Source organism: Crocodylus siamensis, chromosome 3, assembly GCF_052110815.1.
Source record: "Crocodylus siamensis isolate JL-2025a chromosome 3, ASM5211081v1, whole genome shotgun sequence".
In the NCBI taxonomy this organism is placed as follows: domain Eukaryota; kingdom Metazoa; phylum Chordata; order Crocodylia; family Crocodylidae; genus Crocodylus; species Crocodylus siamensis.
The window spans coordinates 132,559,526-132,579,181 of NC_143397.1; the positions used below are offsets into that span (position 1 = coordinate 132,559,526).

The 19,656-nt window shown below is 40.4% G+C and overlaps 1 protein-coding gene across 3 annotated transcripts in view; it reads left to right on the forward strand.

Annotated features, from left to right (window-relative positions):
* The window catches only part of NUP153 (nucleoporin 153), a 72,053-nt gene that overhangs the window by 16,943 nt on the left and 35,454 nt on the right, over positions 1 to 19,656 (forward strand). For 2 of the 3 annotated variants that reach the window (XM_090039229.1, XM_090039230.1), the window contains exons 2-9: positions 9,156 to 9,369; positions 10,339 to 10,587; positions 12,678 to 12,814; positions 12,921 to 13,049; positions 15,361 to 15,477; positions 15,616 to 15,660; positions 15,761 to 15,814; positions 18,283 to 18,429. In XM_090039229.1, coding sequence (XP_089895355.1) covers positions 9,156 to 9,369; positions 10,339 to 10,587; positions 12,678 to 12,814; positions 12,921 to 13,049; positions 15,361 to 15,477; positions 15,616 to 15,660; positions 15,761 to 15,814; positions 18,283 to 18,429 — 1,092 coding nt within the window. Of the gene's footprint in view, positions 1 to 9,152; positions 9,370 to 10,338; positions 10,588 to 12,677; positions 12,815 to 12,920; positions 13,050 to 15,360; positions 15,478 to 15,615; positions 15,661 to 15,760; positions 15,815 to 18,282; positions 18,430 to 19,656 lie in introns of all 3 variants that reach the window. The other variant, XM_090039228.1, reaches the window with a different exon arrangement.

A 19,656-nucleotide genomic window follows, 5' to 3' on the forward strand; every position in this document is an offset into this window, starting at 1 on the left:
TATATGAACCTCATGTGTGGTCTTTTAGTCATTTTATAAGGTAGACTTGTTCTGTAGCTGAAGTTTCTTAATCCTTTCAGCCTGAAATAAATCAGTATTTTAAAAAAGATATTAAAAAGCAGAAAGTAGTTTCAGGTAGTACATTTGTTTTGAGTTTTCCTGCCTATTCTTGTGGTTTCAGAATCACATTTTCTTAATTTTTATAAACGTTTCTTCCTGTTGCTATGTGAAAGGTCTATATGAATTGAGAGACTGTCACTTATAGGTTGTTTTCAGATGCAGGAAGTAAGCTTATCAAGGTAGATTTTTTTTAACAGCTTGGAAATTGAAGCAAGATTATAATCAAACACTCATGACTTTTATATTCATGCTTTTCTCTGTTTTTTAATTCTTTTTGAAGTATGCATATTTTTAAAACAACTCATTGCAACAGTTACTTTATATTGGTAATGGCCATTAATCAGGTCATTGTGCTAAGTAGAACCCTAACTGAACTTCAGATCTGCATCCTTCTATGTACAGAGCAACCCTTTCAAAACTTAAGGGTATGTCTGAAAGGTTTAACCAGCCAACACCTGTAGTACTGCCATTTCTCTGCATGCAGGGCTAGATTTGAAGCTCTCTGATGGAGTTGCTGGACACAGTGTGATCAAAGAAGTATATATAGGTAGAAGACACTAAACTTTGGGGCGAAGCATCCACACCAGAAGATAGGCGGGTGATCCAGGCTGACCTGGACAAGCTCAGCAAATGGGCAGACGAGAACCTCATGGTGTTTAACACCGAAAAATGCAAGGTTCTCCACCTTGGGAGGACAAACCTGCAGCACCCTTATAGGCTCGGCAGTGCTACGTTGGTTAGCACTACAGAAGAAAAAGACTTGGGGGTCATCATTGACCACAAGATGAACATAAGCCTCCAATGCGATGCTGCGGCTAGTAAAGCGACCAAAATGCTGGCGTGCATCCATAGATGCTTCTCGAGCAAATCCCGGGACGTCATTCTCCCCTTGTACTCGGCCTTGGTGAGGCCGCAGCTCGAGTACTGCGTCCAGTTTTGGGCTCCACAATTCAAAAAGGATGTGGAGAAGCTTGAGAGAGTCCAGAGGAGAGCCACGCGCTTGATCAGAGGTCAGGAAAACAGATCTTACGATGACAGGCTGAGAACCATGGGACTCTTTAGCCTGGAAAAGCGCAGGCTCAGGGGTGATCTGATGGCCACCTGTAAGTTTATCAGGGGTGACCACCAGGATCTGGGGGAACGTCTGTTCACCAGAGCGCCCCAAGGGATGACGAGGTCGAACGGTCACAAACTCCTGCAAGACCGTTTCAGGCTGGACATAAGGAAGAATTTCTTTACTGTCCGAGCCCCCAAGGTCTGGAACAGTCTGCCAGCGGAGGTGGTTCAAGAACCTACATTGAACACCTTCAAGAGTAAATTGGATGCTTATCTTTCTGGGATCCTATGACCCCAGCTGACTTCCTGGGGCAGGGGGCTGGACTCGATGATCTCCCGAGGTCCCTTCCAGCCCTAATGTCTATGAAATCTATGAAGAAAGCTCCTCTGTCTCATTTCAGTTCTAAATTCTGTAGCTTGTCAACAGCAATGAACAAGGATTGTCAGTAGGACTGCAGATTGTCAACAGGGAGGTAGGATTTGAGAATGGTCTGTGGGTTTAATGATGGGTAAGTGAAAGTAGAACCTAGATTAAATCCTGAGGGTGAGAGTTTTTAATAGATTTTTAAAAGGAGATTAAAGGGTTGTTTTCTGAGGAGTAGGCTCTGTTTGTGTGAAACAGGTGTAGGTAGCTTCTATTTAGTATAGATCACTTAAGCCAGGGATACTCAGCCTCCAACCTGTGGGCCAGATCCAGCCTGTGGTGCCATGTGATTTGTCCTGTGGGGCTCCCCACAAAGCCAGAAATTCGGTGGTGGATAGCACTGCACTGATACGTTGGGGTGGGCTGCCGCTGAGGGCTGGGGCCAGGGCTAATGTGGGGGGGTGGGCTGGGGCTGTGCTTGAGGCAGGTGTCAGGGGGGCTATGGCAAACTTTGGGGTGGCTACAGCCCTTCCCCCCCACACACCCCATAGTTGCCTGGCCCAGCCCCTACTGGAAAGAGCCCGTTGCCATCTCAGCCCCAACCTGCAGCCCACCCCACCCTTGCCCCGCACGGAGATCATGGAGCATGCGCCCCACCTCCCATGCCCTCCTGGGGAGCATGCAGCAGCGGGAGCTGCCCCCTCTTCCCCACGCCCCCCAGACAAGCTGGGGCTTTGATCCCTCCCCAATTCCCTTCCACCACAATAGACTTACCAGCTGCATGCAGCTCTTCAAGCTGCCGGGCTGTGCATCGGGAATTGGATGGGTATCGGTCAATATGCCTCCTTAAAAATAGGCTATCTGTATCAGCCTCCTAAATTTCTATCCATTCCCCTCTGGTGGTGGAGGACCAGTGGTACTGCTGTCCAGCTGCCAAATCTCTGAACCCATGGAGAGCCTCAGGCCCTGCACATTTGATCTGGTGCCTTATCTCAGCACGTAGGGCTGGGAGGGAGCAGTGCCAGGCCTCTGTGACCCAATCCTGACATACAGGGGCTGCAAGGAGTTGGCTCTAAGCTGCTGGGACCTAATCCTCTGGCCTGCAGGGGACACAAGGGCATGGCTTCTGGCCCCTGGGATCCAGTTCCCTTTGGTGCAGGGGGCAGCTTCAGGACCCAATTCAAATAGGCCCCAGGTTGCTCATCTGGTTTGCAAGGTCAAAGGATTGAGCACTGCTGACCTAAACCTAAGTTTTACATTATCAACAAGACAGTGTTACACTTTGTTAGAATTGGTGTCTTGAATGTTGTACACTGTGCCTTCAAGGGAGAAGTGTATGTACATGCATTAATGGGTACATTGGACTTTTTTTCAAAGAAGGCCCGAGTTAAAGTTGCATTGGTATGTTATATAATGCTTTGTTTCTTGGTTTATGTGTTTGAGTGACAATGAACTCAGTGGTCTGGAAGGGCAGGAGGAACCTTCAGGCAACCTTAACTAAGTGCTAAAAAATTTTTATCAGTTAATTTCCTGCTGTTTTCTTATATACATAGAAAGAGACAAGTTCTTGTATGGCTAAGCAATAATGATAATGCCTGCCTCCTATGTGGTGTTCCTCATCAGTATTTTTCAAAGCATTTGACAGTATTGTCTTTATTTTACAGATGGGGGAACCTGAGGCACAGGGGTGAATGGATTTGCCTGAAGTCACTTAGCAGACTATTGATGGAGCTAGTGATAGAACTGGAGTTCAGGGTTTGCATCCTTAGGCTACACAGTTACTGTATGTTTCTTAAGTGCTGCTCCAGCACCTCCTTACACTTTCCTATAGTGAAATGTTTGCTGTGTGTAGCCGTTGACAGACCTGGTGAGAGAAATCCCATACAGTGGTCTGGCCTGGCTAGGTCCCTTGCGGGGCTGGACCCCTCCCTGGCTGCAGCTGCTGAGCGGCCCTGCCTGCCCGCCCCAAGGAGCCAGTGCCTGCCTGGACAGCTCCAGCCGGTGCCACAGGCTCGGGGCAGGCGCAGGACAGAGCCTTCATGTGAGAACTTTGCCGCCAGGTGGCGGAGGAGCGGCTCTGCTCACGGGCCTGGGACACACCAGTTGCTGGCAGGGAGGCTGCACGTCTGGGAGTGTCTGTGCTCCCGCCTCCCCACCCTGACACGAGCCTGTGCCCAGGCTCTGTGCTGCCCCCCCCCCCCCCCCCCCCCCCCCCCGGCACTGTGGCTCTTCGGGTCTGGCTGCCCATGTGCAAGGCCCCGAGTCCTGAGGGGGCTGCTTCTCATGTGCTGCTAGGGACGGGAGGCGGTGCAGGTACATGCAGCCACTGGGGCAGCAAGATGGGCAGCGGTGGAGCGGAGGGCGCCTTTCCTGCACATCCCAGGGAGGCTGTAGCTGGGAAGATGAGGAGCCCGGACTGGGGCTCCTATGTGTGGCAGCAGCTGTCCCTGACCCGCTTCACTCCATGCCCGGCTGCAGCTGTGCCCAGCTGAGCTGCAAGTCTCTCTTGCAGCCTCTCGGATGCACTGATGAGCCCCTCCTCCCTCCCCTCCCACCTGCCCCTTGCAAGGCAGTGAGTGACGGAGGCTGCAAGGCGCCGTGCAGGTGTCTCCCGCCAAGACACATCCCTCCACCTTTGATTAGTTTCTACTTTGGCTGATAACTTTTCCACATTTTATCTGTCAACTTGCATTATGCTTCTTTCATTGTGCAACAGTGTTTATTTTAGTCAAGTGTTTGGTATTATTTCATTGTTGCTTTTATATTTTTCTTATTTTGGATTTTAAACCACATTTCCAGGCCCATTTCATTGTCCCTTCCTGCAACTTCATTGGTGTCAAAGGTCACGTGATATCACTTCCTGATGTGATACCGCTTTCTGTGAGGTCTTTGAATATGGCTCGCCGGCCCACTGGGTGATAAAAAGTTTGTGATTCAGCCCCACATTCAAAAACATTGTACATCTGGAGTACAGTGTCGTGTATAGTATAGGGTGATGTCCTGCTTACCACGTAAATGGCTTCCTTCTATGCTGTTTCCAGCTTCTGATCTGATTTAAGATGTTATTCCATACTGGGTGGATTGCAGTAGTCAGTGTCTTGAAGAGATGAATAATCGCAACAAGATCAGAATCTGAAAACATAGGCAATACTGTTCTGTCTAGCTGTAGTAGGTAAAATGTCATCTTGTCTAATATCCAAGTTGTAGTTGTATTGGTCTAGAGGAAAAAGCAATCTGGGGTCATGGTAGAGGTGATGTTTTTTTATTAGACCAGCAAGATTTTTGCAAAATAAAGAATTTTTTTTTGCAGAAATCTTGTTGGTCTAATAAAAGATATCACCTCTACCACGAGCCCAGATCTTGACTAATACTGATTTTTCTAAGGACAGAAATAACAGATAGAGTTCCTACTCACTAGCTAAGAAGGACATGGCCTTCATAGTCCAGGTTGTGGCCTAATACTTTTCCAGTATTCCGTGATATGCAAAACCTCAGTAAATTACTCTGACTCTCTCTAAAACAATCATAAGAGATATGATGGTTGTTCCTGCATGTCCTTTAAAAATGTAGATAGTTCTGCCCGAATAGGAACAATATTCTCTCAAAAAAAAAAAATATCCAACAGCATTTGGTAACGGAATGGATTTGAATTGGCTGTAGAATGGAAAGAATCTGCCTTACTCAGGCTGCCCATCAGAAACCCCTTTTGAGAGAGGTTTTGCAGATGCTCTAATGCAGGCAAAAGTATCTTCACTTTGATCAGATGTACAGCTGAAGCTTTCAAGAACAAATTGATACAATTGCTCAGTTTCAGTAGTGGACTTTCACTGCTACTGATTGAAAAATTTGTTATCTGTCATGACACATTTTTCTAACATGACTTTGTTTATACTGGGAAAATAAAGTTGTTATTTAAGTTATTACATCTTTACTTAATTATAAAATTAATTGGCACAGCATTATACTTGTGTAACCAGCTCATTTGGAAGCTGTTGATTTTTGGGGCTGTCCACACTGCATAGTTAACAACAATGATTGATATCTGCACTTGAGTGCTAGCCTTGTTTGGGAGTGAGCCTTCCCATATCAAAGCTGTAATAGTGTTACTGCATCCTCAGTGTTTCTATTTTCCTATGGATTGTGTTAAGGGCATGTCCTGTTGTTCTTTGTAATGAGACTTTTTTTTAGTACCCTTTTCCACTCTTTTCACTTGTGGGAGAACTTGTCTGTCTGTCAGAGGGGACTTGTGACAAGAACTATAAACACTCTTTTTTCTTTTTTTTTTTTTCCTGCATCCCCATTTGCAGAGTGGGCATTGTCCACCCTAAGTGAAAACAGCCCAGGTTCTGACCCATGTTCCTGCTGAGTTAGCTAGCATGAACTTAAAGTATCGCCAAGGCCAGGTCAAAACCATTTTCTGTGTGGGTGTGGGAGAAATGTAGCATTAGACCTAATAAGAATCCTATATAGTAAACCATCTAACAAAGATGCACCTAGACAGCCAAACCTTGGCCATGTCCCCATGAGGAATGATTACTGATTAGGAATATTGATATAGTATTTCAGCAAAGAACTGGTAGCTGCAGCTATACCTGTAAAACTGCATTGTATTTGAACAGTAAAACTCCCCCCTATGGATGAAATGAGTTAAAGCAGTAAAGCTCCTTGTCCACTTGGAGCTTTTGTAGCGTAGATGCAGGCTTTTTCAGCTGTTTCCATGTAAACTGGGAAGTGATTAGTTCATATATGCAACCTTCTGTATCTAACTACCAATATTTACTAGATAATTGTGGAAAGACTCACTTCAGCCAGAACTACAGGGAGACCAGCCATCTGTTGTAAATCTGGCTTTCGTTCTGGTTCTCAAAACTAAATAAATTTTGAAACTTCCCAGGTGATTTTTGTCAAGATACATTTTTTATGGAGGAAAGGTTTCTTCCACTTTGTTACTTTCTTCTCACTGTGGAACTGTCTATATGGCTGCTTGAACTACATAATCTCTGAAACCTACTGCTTCAGTTGACTTCCACTTCCACTTGGACCATGATAGCAGAGGATTCCCTGATAGGACCCTCAGTGCTGCTTTGTTCCATTAGGATAAAACAAAGATATTTGAAATGCCTCAGACCTCATAGGAGAACTTGAGGTTGGATTTTCAGCTGACTCATTTGACTATTTCTAGCACAATATTAAAATCTTTCACAGTACATGTATGGTTGAGTTTTGTTTGCTTTAGAGTGTTAATGAATATTCTCCGTAATGTCTTGGTACAAGTCTGATTGGTATGGATGAAATAAATAATTTTAGGGATTTAAAAACAAACAAAATACCAAATGGAAACGTGCTAGTTCTGGTTTTGGTTCTACTACATCAGCTGTGCATGAGTGATAGGCTGCCATGCCCCAAGTGTTTTAAAGTGCTTTCTAATTGCATACCAGATTACATTTGTCTTGATTAAAAAAGGGAATAAATGGTCAGCTGGGCTGTTTGTGTTATGAATTGTATTTTACTTCTTTGATGATTTAATCAGCTGTCCCTGTAGGGAGGCTGAAGTTTGTTGCTTGTCTGGGACAAGATGCAAAGTGCTATCTTAGTTTTGTATCCTGTTTATGTCATATCCAGTTTAGTGTGTTTGTGATGATCTTTTGCTTTTTATCTATATACAGCATCAAAGTAGAGTAATCTTAACTCCTTTTCTACCCCCTTCAGTGGGGGCTAGGGTGTCATTCCTGTCCAACTTAAGCTATAGCTGAGGCCATGAACAGGCATTATAGTGCTTAGTTGAGGGGACAGGCATACACATCCCCTGTAGAATTACAGCATGTTGGAAGCACTACAGAAAAGTTCCTGGATGAAAGTTCCTGTAGCACTGTTGTAGTGCTACATGTAACATCTGTGCAGTACACCATAGCACTGTGAGAGGGTGTGTGTGTATTTGGGGAGGGGGGGTCTCAATCTGTTCCCCAGCCTCCCATAGTGCTGTGCTCTCCCTCCCTCCTTACTTAGGGGAGGGGAGGAAGAGAACAGGGTGGACAGTCATTATGAGTGTAGTCTTAGGGGAGCAGAGCTCAGTTTCATGTGTATATGTGCATAGCTGTCAAGGAATGTGGGATCGGAACTGTGTGCCCACAGTGGGCAGGGTTGCAGGCTAGTCAGGATTGGGGGCTGCAGCTGTCTTCACTTGCAGTTCCCTTCACCTGGATTCACTTGCAGTTTGGCAGCACTTGGGGCAAGCATAGTTGCAACCCAGCTGGGACCAAGGGCTGGAGCTGGGCTTACTATTGTCCTGGTCCCATGTTTTACTGATAGCCTGAGAGGGAAGGTAGGAAGGCTGCAGCTTTGCTCATTATGCTCAAAATAAGGCACATACTTCAATTTCTTCTGGTGCCTGAAAGGAAGGGATGGAAGTTTTGAGATGAGAGCATGGCTAGTGGGCAGAATGGACTGGAGAGGAATACAGGAATTGAGATGGATGGAATTCTAAAGTTTTTAGAGGGATCATGCAGCTCTCATAGTATGGTTTTACATATATCTGTTTAGTTGCTTTATTTTTCAGTTTTCAAACTACTGAATTTAATTTTCATTTTAACTGTAGTAAATGCGAAAGATATTATTCAGTATTACAAGTGATTGCCTAACATGTCTAAAGTTACATTTAGACATGCCAACATTTGAAGGAAAGGCAGGGAACAAATTTACAAAAACACAGGTATTCTAAAGTAAAACATAAACATTGCTAAGAATTGTTAATTGGCAGGATGGAATTTGTTAGAATGGGCTTGTATCCATTTTTGAAAGTATGGAAAAGTAGGATTTGAAGATTCTTAAAGAACAAATATGCCACTGAGGGAAATTTGATTTAGGTGGATGAGCAGTATTTTGGTTGTTTGACAGTCCCAATTTTGAAAATGATGAAAGATTGTGATTACATCTGTTGTCTGTGCAGTCTGTCTTCAGCTTTCCAAGAAATCTCTGACCAGTGGTAAAAAAAATCAGTTAACATTAGTAAGGCCCCCTCTACAAGTTGCAGGTAGTAGTAGGCAACCATTGATCCTTCTGGATCATGGTATACATGTAAGGGGTCACCAGTAGTATTTGACAGGTTGTGAGACAACAGAACGATGTTGAAAAATGCTCCAAGCATACGATTTTGATGTTTGTGATTATAGCAAGTAAGCTATCTCTGTAGATAGTTGTTGACTAAGTACTTGCAATCCATGGAATTGTTTACCAGCGACACCATGGGAAGTCTCTCTTTCCATGGAATAAGTGCCCATAATTGCAGTTGTGCATGAACAGTTGTTACTGAATAACAGCATATATTAGACAATCCCTTTGTGAACTGTCACCTGAATATTAGAGTTTTGAGAATTAAGTGAGGGAAGTGTAGGTACTCTAATGCAAAGTAATAAATCAGTGAGTCAGATGAATAGTCATCATATTTGTCCTTGTTGTAAGTAATATTTATTTCCAAAGTGGAATCAGATTCCTTTGTCCTTTTCTTTTTTTCAATAGGTTTTCTGTGAGACATTTCATGAGTCAGGAATGTTGCACATCAAAATATATTTTGAGTTTATGCACATAGTTAACCTCAAATATTTTCTCTTTCAAGCAGGGAATCATTAGTAGAGTGACGGAGTCGGTGAAGAACATTGTACCAGGGTGGTTACAAAAGTACTTCAATAAAAGCGAAGAGGAGCATGTAGATACAAGTGAACCTAGAAACCAGGGTGAGAATCCATTAAGCTACCATCATGATTATACAGAGGAAGACACCACTGTGATTGATGGAAGAGTCACTCCTGAGTCTACCAGAATTATTTTGGAAGGTATGTGGAAGACTACAGCTAGTTGAATAAGATTAATACATTTAGACTTCAGAGATTTTATGAATACTAAAATTCATAGATTTTAGCCTTCTGGATTTATTACATTTTTAAAGGAAATTGGAAAGAAAGGTTTGATGAAATATAATACAGTTGTTTAATTTTTTTTTCCCCCCCAACATTTGAAAAGGTTTTCCTTCTGGTGTTCTCTAGGTTGTCCTTTAGGGATAGAGACTGATCAGTTTTCCCTAGTCCATTAAATAGCTGTAACATGGCTGTAATTTTTGCTTAAAAAGTGAGCAAGGTGATTTCTGCCGCCCCCCCCCCCCCCCCCAATTTAATGCAAGATCTGGAGATGAGGAGTTGTGCATTTTGTCCATTTCCCATAAACTTAGAAGGCTGCATCCTCTGTATGGCAAAATCTCAACAGCATTTCACAGCAGAGACAGAAATTTTTCATCAGTATGAGAAGCTGATATGAAAGAATTAGGGGGGGGAAAAAAAAGCCTATGCTATTATGCCTATGTTTTAAATGGTAATTAATATTTGTTCTTAGTCTAGAAATTAAATTGTATATTGTTACATCTCATCACTTTCAATGTCATTTTAGAAGCACAGAAAAACACATCATGCTTTATAAATTGATGTAGGCTTTGTATGATAACTATTCTATAATGGGGCCTTTGAGCTTGAGGTAGGTTAGAATTTAAACCTTTGATGCTGAATTTCCTGACTTCTTTGTAGTTTAACAATTTCATATTTAATGTTGCACTAACTTAAGTACTTGCATGTTGTTGTTCTGCTAACAGACAGTTAAGTGAAACCCTATATGGGTGAGGAAGAAGTTAAAATTGGCTTATCTCTATTTTTGTACATGAAACTTGGCAGTAGAAAAAGAGTGTTGATAGAAAACAGCTTTTGACTTATGCTCCCACACACTCCTTACCTGCTAATTGTATTATCTTATTCTAGAACCATCCACAAGTAGATCTGCATTAAACTTCTCAGATGTGTTAACAAGGCCCTCTCTTCATCGAAGTCATCTGAATTGCACCATGTTGGATTCCCCAGCACCACACTGTCAACCTTCCACATCCTCTGCTCTTGGCATTGGCAGTTCTGGACTCTCCTTAGTAAAAGAAATAAAAGATTCTACCTCTCAGCATGATGATGATAACATCTCAACTACCAGTGGTTTCTCTTCTAGGGCATCTGATAAAGGTAGCATTTATTTTACTGGGATCATTCGTTTGCCCAATTCTGTTCATAACAGATGCATTGCATTTTTTACATGTTTGATCTGTCACCTTGGAAAACAGAAATTTGTCTGTTACTTGGGTATAAGCTTCTGATATGCAAGAGTTAGATACCAAAATGTAAAATTAAGTATCATGTTGTAACTTTTTTATAGATATACTAAAAGATACTGTCATAAATGGAAAGTAAAGCTTATTGTTTAGGTTATATTCAGTTCAAAGGTTGGAGAGTAGCTACTAAGGGTGCAGACAGATGTAATATTTGAAATATTTTATTGGGTAACAGGGTTTGAAACATCTTAAAAAATGGAGTTTTTCAGCCATAGACAGACTCCTGGCACATCCCACCACTGGAGCACTTCAGAATCTTTGGGCTGGCCCTCAGTGTTCTGCAGCTGGGGTGGGGGGTGTGGATAGCAAGTCCATCCAGCCTGTAGCTCTGCTCCTACCTTGCCTCTGCAACAAAGTGCAGGAAGAGCATATAGTGGACACTCAGTGAGTGCTCCTAGTTACTTTAGCATTCCATCCTTTTTCTCTTCTGTGAAATATGAAACGTCATAACCAGAAGAAAATATGACTACATCCTGCTTGCCACCAAACAAACAATGTTGAAGTAAACAGACTGTTTCAATTTTTTTCTGAGCCTAACCTGCATAAATCAAGCTGTGTCAAACAGGAGATTTTACCACACCTTTAACTCTCCTATGAAATATGAACTTTCATTTCTACCTGTAAGAAATTTTTATAATCTTTTCTCTTATGCCTGAAGAAGAGTATTTGTACCCAAAAGAGCTTGCAATTAAAGCTTTTTTTGCAAAAATCTATTTGTTCTAATAAAAGATATCACCTCTACCACAAGGTCAGATTCCTAGCTGCTTTGGGGAGATGAGGCAGGAATGCAGCATTGTGGGATGCCAGAGAACAGACACCATATACACTTGTTCCAGAACGAAATAGCACAAAATTAGTACCTGCTTCCTCTAGGCACATTTTCCGTCATGCTTTGGAGCGTTTTTATCAGGTGTTTTATTTCTACACGTTCTCTTTTTTGACACATTTGAAATGTTACATCTGTCCACAGCATAAAGCTTGTTTGCTGTGGACTTTCGAATATTTGGTTTGCACATGGGCTGGGTTACTGCTCTTAGGGTAGCTAGTAGGCAAGCTTCTACTGTTTATGCTTTATCTTTTGCAGATGGAGGATTTCAGTTCTCAGTTCTATCAAGCCTGTCATCTTTCTTGAATATAAAATTCACTAGGGCAAATGTTATCTTGACGTTTTTGTTTAACATCTTATTGACTAAGACTTTTGGAAACTTAAGCCCTTTCACTACAGAATAATTGCCAGATAGAACAGACAACAGTAGCGCAGGCTTCCACAGACTGTGGAAGCAGGTTTCTGTTTACCATGCCTCCCCCTTATTTTAAGGGGGAGGCTGTCCTTGGAGTCCACAGTAGTTGTCTGTATACTTCTGCTTTTTATTAGCAGGCTCAGGACAAACAAGAAAATGCTTGTGGCTTTCAGTGGAGTGGACAGTTTGTTAGAAATTTAAATAAGAACATTAACTGCAGAAGAACCAGATTTAAGACCCACCAGTTCTACCCTGGGTTGAACTCAAGTGATTAATCTGCTTATGAGAATTTTGTATGCCATTAGTAATGCAAGTGTTACTATAATTTCTGTCCTTCTGAAAGAGTTTCCTAGTAAAACCATCAGTCTGAGCTTTGTTTAGTGCTTATAATTTCCAATACAAAGGATGGTTCTGTATTGATTTACATGACTAGGACCTGGGTTCATGAATTATGTGAGACTTTGCGCTTTCTGATGCAGATTGTTAACAGAATATTGTAAGATTAATCTGTTCAGAGAACTCTGAAACTAGGTGTTGAATGACTTGGGACCGAATGTGGCATTTTATTATGTGTTTCTTTAATGCAAATTTATATTTAGTTTTCTGTGTACATCAACTTTGCTTTAAATTTATAACTTTTATAATGCAACTAAGGCCCTAACCCACTCAAGGTATTTATGCATACCATACATCTTTTTGTCAGATATAGCAGTTTCAAAAAATACTGTACCACCTCTCTGGTCCGCAGAAGCAGAACGATCTCATTCCCTCTCACAACATACACCTACCAGCTCTAAAAAACCTGCATTCAACTTATCAGCTTTTGGAGCTCTCTCCCCTGTAAGTACAGCACGATGTTGTGGGATTTGGTGGGGTTTTTTATTTTTTTTTTTAATTGTGTTATTTTTATCCATTTTGCTGACTTTCTCAATGTGTCTTTCTTCAGTCATTTGGTAACACTTCTGTCCTTAAGACAAGCCAGCTTGGGGATTCTCCATTTTATCCTGGAAAAACCACTTATGGTGGGGCAGCTGCAGCCGCCAGGCAGTCTAAAGCACGAATTACTCCTTATCAGGTAAGAGAAACTGGAGCGAGGTGGGCAGTAAAGAGCAACTGAAATGTAATACTTGTGCCACAGGTTAGCCATCCCCATTCAAGTATGTGATGTGGTATGAGAGTGATCAGTGAATTATTGCAAAATGCATCTTCTTGTTTGTAAAGGAGCATCTAAGCTGTGGTACATAAATTAGGGCTGTCAACCTGCTATAGTTACAGTTGCATAAAGTTTTACATTCATAAACTTTGTGCTTGCACACAGCGTATACATATGCAAAAATAACTAAGCATCCTTAACTGTAACAAAAACTGCTGCTCCTGGTTATTTTTTAATTTTTTATTTAGAGGTGTATTTAGTGGTATACTTACAAAAAACGCATCTGTGCTGATCCTTTTCTTTGCACTCCACTCCAGCAGAGATTAAGGTACAATGTTAAATGCAATACATGTTTCCTTTGCTTTATACGGGTCCTGTATGTGCAAATTCAGTCTTATCCAATGACCCTTTGTATACCAAAAATTCATTATATGCTAAAGGGTGTAGGTTGTATGTAGGTTATATGCTACGTACATTCACTCTGATGCGATTGGTGTGGTGGAAGCCCACAGTCGGCTGCTTTGTGCAGTGCATTGTGGGAGTGATGTGCACCAAAACATAGTCTCCTGTGGATCTGTGCTCCTCGCTCATCTGTGAAATGTGTTTCTGTAGTTGCAATCCCACTGTGAGAATGCCTTGTGCTTGTGTGTATTGTCTGCTGTTGGTGAGTACCAAAACTGTCTTGTAAAAGTGCTACAAATGGGCCTGGGGGTCAGTACATTCAAGGCCTTGGAGCATATCCCTATTTGTTATATAGTAAAGTGTGTTCCCTTTATGTGAATTCAAGTTATGCGCTGTTTTCCAGGGACACGTGTACAGCATAAAACGAGAGAAACCTATATTAAGATAGACACCAAAAAGCAAAATCCATTTCAACGTACTTAACTTGACTAGCTGTGCATGGCACTATCAAAGCAATGTTATCCACCCCACGAAATAGATAACAAAATCTAACCTAATTAATGTTGAAAACAGCCAATAGGGATTGATTGGTAGGACTGGCTGAAAAAAAATGCCTGTTCGTAGAACTCTTATTGTTTCATTCAGAACATCTTGGGCTTGATGCACTTTTACCAGGTCATGGAAGTGCAGGATCTGTGGTCCCTAGACAGAGTCTACCTGTCAATTCTGTTCCAGAGCAGGGGAACACTGGGGGCCCCTGCAGCTACCTAGTGAAACTGATATTCTTTAGCTGTTAGTTGTGAAATAAATGGAGCAGGAGGTAAGTTTCATTAAACAAATGCAGGATCCTAGGAGCTCCTTATTCTCTGAAACATTTGAAACATGTTGGTGCTGTTTGGTCTGAAACCTCATTTTAAAACAAACCCAAAAACAAACAAACCCTAATACTTCTGTTTTTTCCTTACCTCTATTGATTATATTTTTAAAAAACTTAAGTCAAAACTAAAATTCAGTGGTTCTAGGAAAAGAAAGTCCTGCTTCCTTTAAAGTAAATCCTACTTCTTGTAGTGCTAATAAAATGTAATGAGGATTACACCCAGTATCATTTACTTATTCTGCTTTGCTTCCTGCCTGGGCATACCAGCAATGTGGTAAAATTAGTTTGTGGTTACATAGTGGCGATGCAAGACAAATAATAAATTAATATTTAGGTAAGTTAATGGAATGTTATTTTAGGCTTCCTGTTGCTCATTTAGCATAACTGATTACTGTTTGCTAATTTTACTTTATTTTTACCCCTTTACAATTTCGTATCTGTCCTCTTAAACAAGTTGTATGGTACTGTCATTGCCAAAGTATAGGCTGTGAGAATAAATTAATGAAAAAGTGAAAACTGGAATTCCTGAGGATGATGTAATCTGGTTAAGATGCTTCATTTACATACTACCATGTAAATCTGATGTTGCTTACCCACTTAACGTTTATAATCTCTGTGTAATATCAGTCTCAACTTTACATTCTTTTTTCTACCCTACTTTAAAAAAGATATGTTATTGTCTTCACAGCTTTCTTAAATATTGACTAAAATTTATATGAATTTTAGATTCTTCATATTTGTCCTGCACCTGTCTTTCAGGCATGTGGAGAATATGATTCAATTCTTACTGGAAAGTAAATAGGTTCCCATTTACTTCAGTAGGTCTCTAGGTTTTGGTTGTCAGTAGTAATTCCCCTGCCCTCCTCCCCCTGTCTGTCCTAGAATAATGGGATCTAACACAAGACATGAGTGTTAAATCCAGTGCAGTTAAGTGTGCAATGCTAACTTTTTCAGATGCCGGTAAGAAGACAAATGAAAGCAAAGCAAGCAAATGTGCAGTCCTATGGAGTGACAAGTTCCACGGCACGGCGCATCTTGCAGTCTTTGGAGAAGATGTCAAGTCCTTTAGCGGTAAATGGCTTTTATTACTCCATTCTACGTTGTTTCATGAGCACATGGAACCCTCTAAGCACATTTGTATCAGATAAGCTTTAAACAAGGTTTTCATACTTTTCATAGTGTAACTTTATTGTAATGTTTATTCAACAGGATGCTAAAAGGATTCCATCCTCTGTTTCTTCTCCACACTCTTCTGTAAGTTGATCTCTGAACTGTTTTCTCTGTTTTGTTACATAGAAACCTGTAGACCAGTTTTCTTTTTAAATGTTTCTGCTTGCTTTCTTTTTTTTCTCAGCCTATGGACAGGAGTGTGCTGGATATTACTGGCTTCCATTCAAAAAGAAAACGGGTAAGAATTACTGTCATCCCATAACAGCAGATAGCTAATTTAAATAGCGGATTTTCAATCTTTCTTGGTTGGTGAACTGACAGGGGTGGTTCCGCCGTGCACACCAGTGAAACCAGAAGTGCTTGTGGGAAAACCAGACATGCCCCCTGCTTCTCTATGCCACTGCCATGTTACCCCCTGGGGGCTTCCCAAGTACCCCCAGGGATATGCGTACCCCTGATTTAAATTTAAATGTTTTTGTTACTTTGGAGATCTAGGGGGATAATTGGCAGTAGGGTACAAATTGGTAATGCTGTGTGACTTGTTTAGGTGTGTGTTCAGTTTTCAAGTATGTCTCCATGTATTAGTTGGGAGGGTTGTGGAGACTGTCCACTCCACTTCGGGGGCATTAGCCAGGTAGGTTAGCTCTTTGTGTCTTGTGTTTTGTAAATGCTTACTCAGGGAAGCATATATGGAACTTGGACTTAAACTCTACCCCTTTCTGCCACTTGGAGGTAAGTAAGCTGTGGCTATGCTAGGCAGTTGTGTTTAGAGAGACCTTGTACAGCCAAATTGAGGAAATGCCATTAAAAAAATGGTGAAAATGGCTCTGCCAGACTTGCATATTTAAATGAATGATAAAATGTGTTGCCTAAACAAGCCAGTCTAAACTACTGATAATGCTGTAGTCAAGAAATGAAAGATGTTAATAGAGATTTTTTTCAAGATTTTTAGATACTTTTTAACATTGGACTCGTATATGGAGCAAATGAATCCAAATACCCTCAAGTTTAGTCCAACAGTGCTTTACCAAGAAGCTAGTCTAAGAATGAAAAGATTGCCTTCCTTCCATGGTGTTCCATTGCATGAGGCTTACATGGGGAGTAGAGTGTGTTCTTTGTATTGCTCCCTTTGTTGAAAGTATTACTGCATTTGAAAATTTACCTGAAAAATCTCAATCTTTAGTATATACTGAAAAGAAGGTATAAGAACGCCACAAAGTGTAGGATGTCCTTTTGTAAATGTAAAGTGTCATGTAAACAGACTGCAAACAAAACAGCAAGTGCTCTCAGCTTAAATTGTAGAACTGCACCTGTGATGAGGCATTAGAAAACATTTGTCAGTTATGTAACGGAGATCCTGGGGATGTGAAGCTAAACAAATGTAGTACACAGCTGTTTCTATGTGAAAAGGGAAGAATTGTCTATTCATAAAGTTTAAATGTTTGGCAAGAAATAGAAAGTCCTTGACAGTAGTAATAGTTGCCCAAGAAAAGAGGGTTTTTGTGGTGTTAGAGTAGACTGCTTACAGAACACTTGTGCACTTAAGTAAAACTGTTATAGTGAGATCAGTAGGGTGATACATTTTTAATTCCAGTATCCTTCAGTATAGGCCAGTGACATTAGTGCTCTACAACCATAAACTAGTTTTCATTTTAGTGTTTGAGTAATGTATATTTAAAAATGCATTGAAAAGTTCACAACGGGCTAGTAAAACTATACAAAGTTTTACATAAACATGCAGTTTTTAAAAGAACTCAAAAACCATGCTTTTCTCTTAAGTAGTTAGTCTTGGAAATGGCTTGCATTAAATGGAAAAAAATCAGTAGGATCGACTTTTAAATCATTCTAGACCACTTCTTTACTCCATATTAATAACAAAACTTTAGATGAGATTAGTGCAAGGTAAGCATTTCTATCAAATTCAGCTTGCTTTCACTATTTTTGTTTTATCCATCATTTTTGTCAGTTTAAACAAATCGGGGAAGTCTGTTTAATACTTTAGTACAGCTGTGTATAAACTTCAAATATTGTGCAGCAGATACTGATTTTTTTTTTTAAACAAATACTTCCCATTAAAATATTTTAAAATGGAAAATAAATGAATCTATCCTTAGCTGTTTCTGTTCTGTAAAAGAGTGCTCTGTGTGAAATAGACATTTTGGGTTATAGTTGACTTGAGAGTATTCTTTTTTTTGGAATGCTGCTTGAGAATTAAATTGGGTAAAATTTTCAAATGTATTCAAGGAGTTTGGGGGCTTGCTTAACTATAATGTTGTTGTAGCTTTCTGGTGTTGAACTTGTTGGAATAATCAACATCAGAAGTTTGACTACCTATCTGTAAGCATTTTAATGTAGAAATCTGTTTCTGGTTTATACAGAGTATAAATCTAACCGTATGTGTGTAGTACAAGAAAATACTATGATGATTTAAGTGAATTATGGTGCCCCTAACAGAGTAAAATTAGTTGAGGAATCTGGGTGTGTTAGGTTTAGGCATGTCTAGACTACCCTTCTTGACTTTCTTAACTTTCCCGCGCAAGTTGAATACCTTTCTAGCACATTAAGCATTTTCACTGAATGTAGTGATTGGGTTAGGAATAGGTAACTAATTTAATTCATGTTTTTTAAATAAAAGCACTTTTAAAATAAAAACACTTCCTACCTTCAAAACCAAATTAACTGTGTTGATTAATCCTGGTCCTAAAGGTGGAATCCCAACTCCCACCGGTCCAGAAACTTGTAACACCGAAGACCGTTTCTTTGTCAATGAGCCGGTCCCAGTATTTTAAACCATCTCTGACTCCTACTGCTGAGTCAGGCAAAGCTCGACAGAGAGTAGACATAAAGCACAAAGTAAGTATGCTTTCTGGTTCATATTTGCACAGCTTACCATTGGAATGTCTATAAATATTATCATAGTATGTTATACCTACACTGTATAGAGAATGCAAGGTAATACTTAGGACAGTAGCAATCTTTGTGCAAAGAACATTTCAATTTGTTTGTATTGCACTGTATTTATGAAACAGTATGTGGTTGGTAGGTTGTATACACAGTGTAATAATATACTGTTGGCTTGGACTGTTTTTGAGCTGAAATAATAAAATAATTGTGTAGTGATGTTCAGGCCTATTTATGAGTACTTCTCTGACAGCCTGGCTAGAAATTTCTGCTGATAAAATGATCCAGCACAGTTTGGATTATTTGTATATTAAATCTGCATTTGAGCTATCCCCATTTAAATTGTACATCCCAGGTGATTTCATTTGTGAGTTTCTACAAGGTAATTCGGTGTTGGTGTGTTTCATCATGGACTCAGGAATAAGCTTTTGCAGTGTCCCCTCATTTGCCAAAGTTCTTGCATGAGATTTGTACTTCCACTTTGGATAATCCCATCCATGATTTAAATCTTCAGGATTTGTTTACAATAAGATATTTGAATATCATTTCCACTTTGGGTTAGGGTAGATTTAGTTGTTGCTATTTCTGTTGACCATCCTGTCTTTGTTGCCATGTTTACCTTCCTTCTTACTAAAAACTAAGGCAAAATGTTTTTGTGTTTGTTTTTAAGTTTGGAACCATAATTAGCTTATCTTTACTCTCTACCTCTTCCTCCTATAGGAATAATATATGTGGTATTACTGATATTTTTATAGGGGATTGGTGAGTTGATGTCTGTTTCAAAATTAGAAAACTTGGGTACAAAAGAATGATTTGAAATTTGGAAAACTTACAGTGGGCAATTTTAAGAAGCTCAATCTATTTAGATTATCCAAGAGAAGGTTAAGGGGTGACTTGTTTAGTCCATAAGTACGTGCATGGTGGGAATATTTTTGATAAAGAGTTTTTATAATCTGGCAGACAAAGGCATTCAAGGTCCAAAGCCTAGACGGTGAAGCTAGACCATTCAGATTAGAAATAAGGATAAAAGCTTACTTAAGTATGTGAGAGATGTTCTGTCATTCCATCTTGAATCAAGATGGACATTTTTCTTTAAGAGACAAATACTATAACTCTAAATTATGAGCTTGATTTAGAATTTAGTGAAATTCTACAAGATATTTTTTGTAGGAGGTTAGA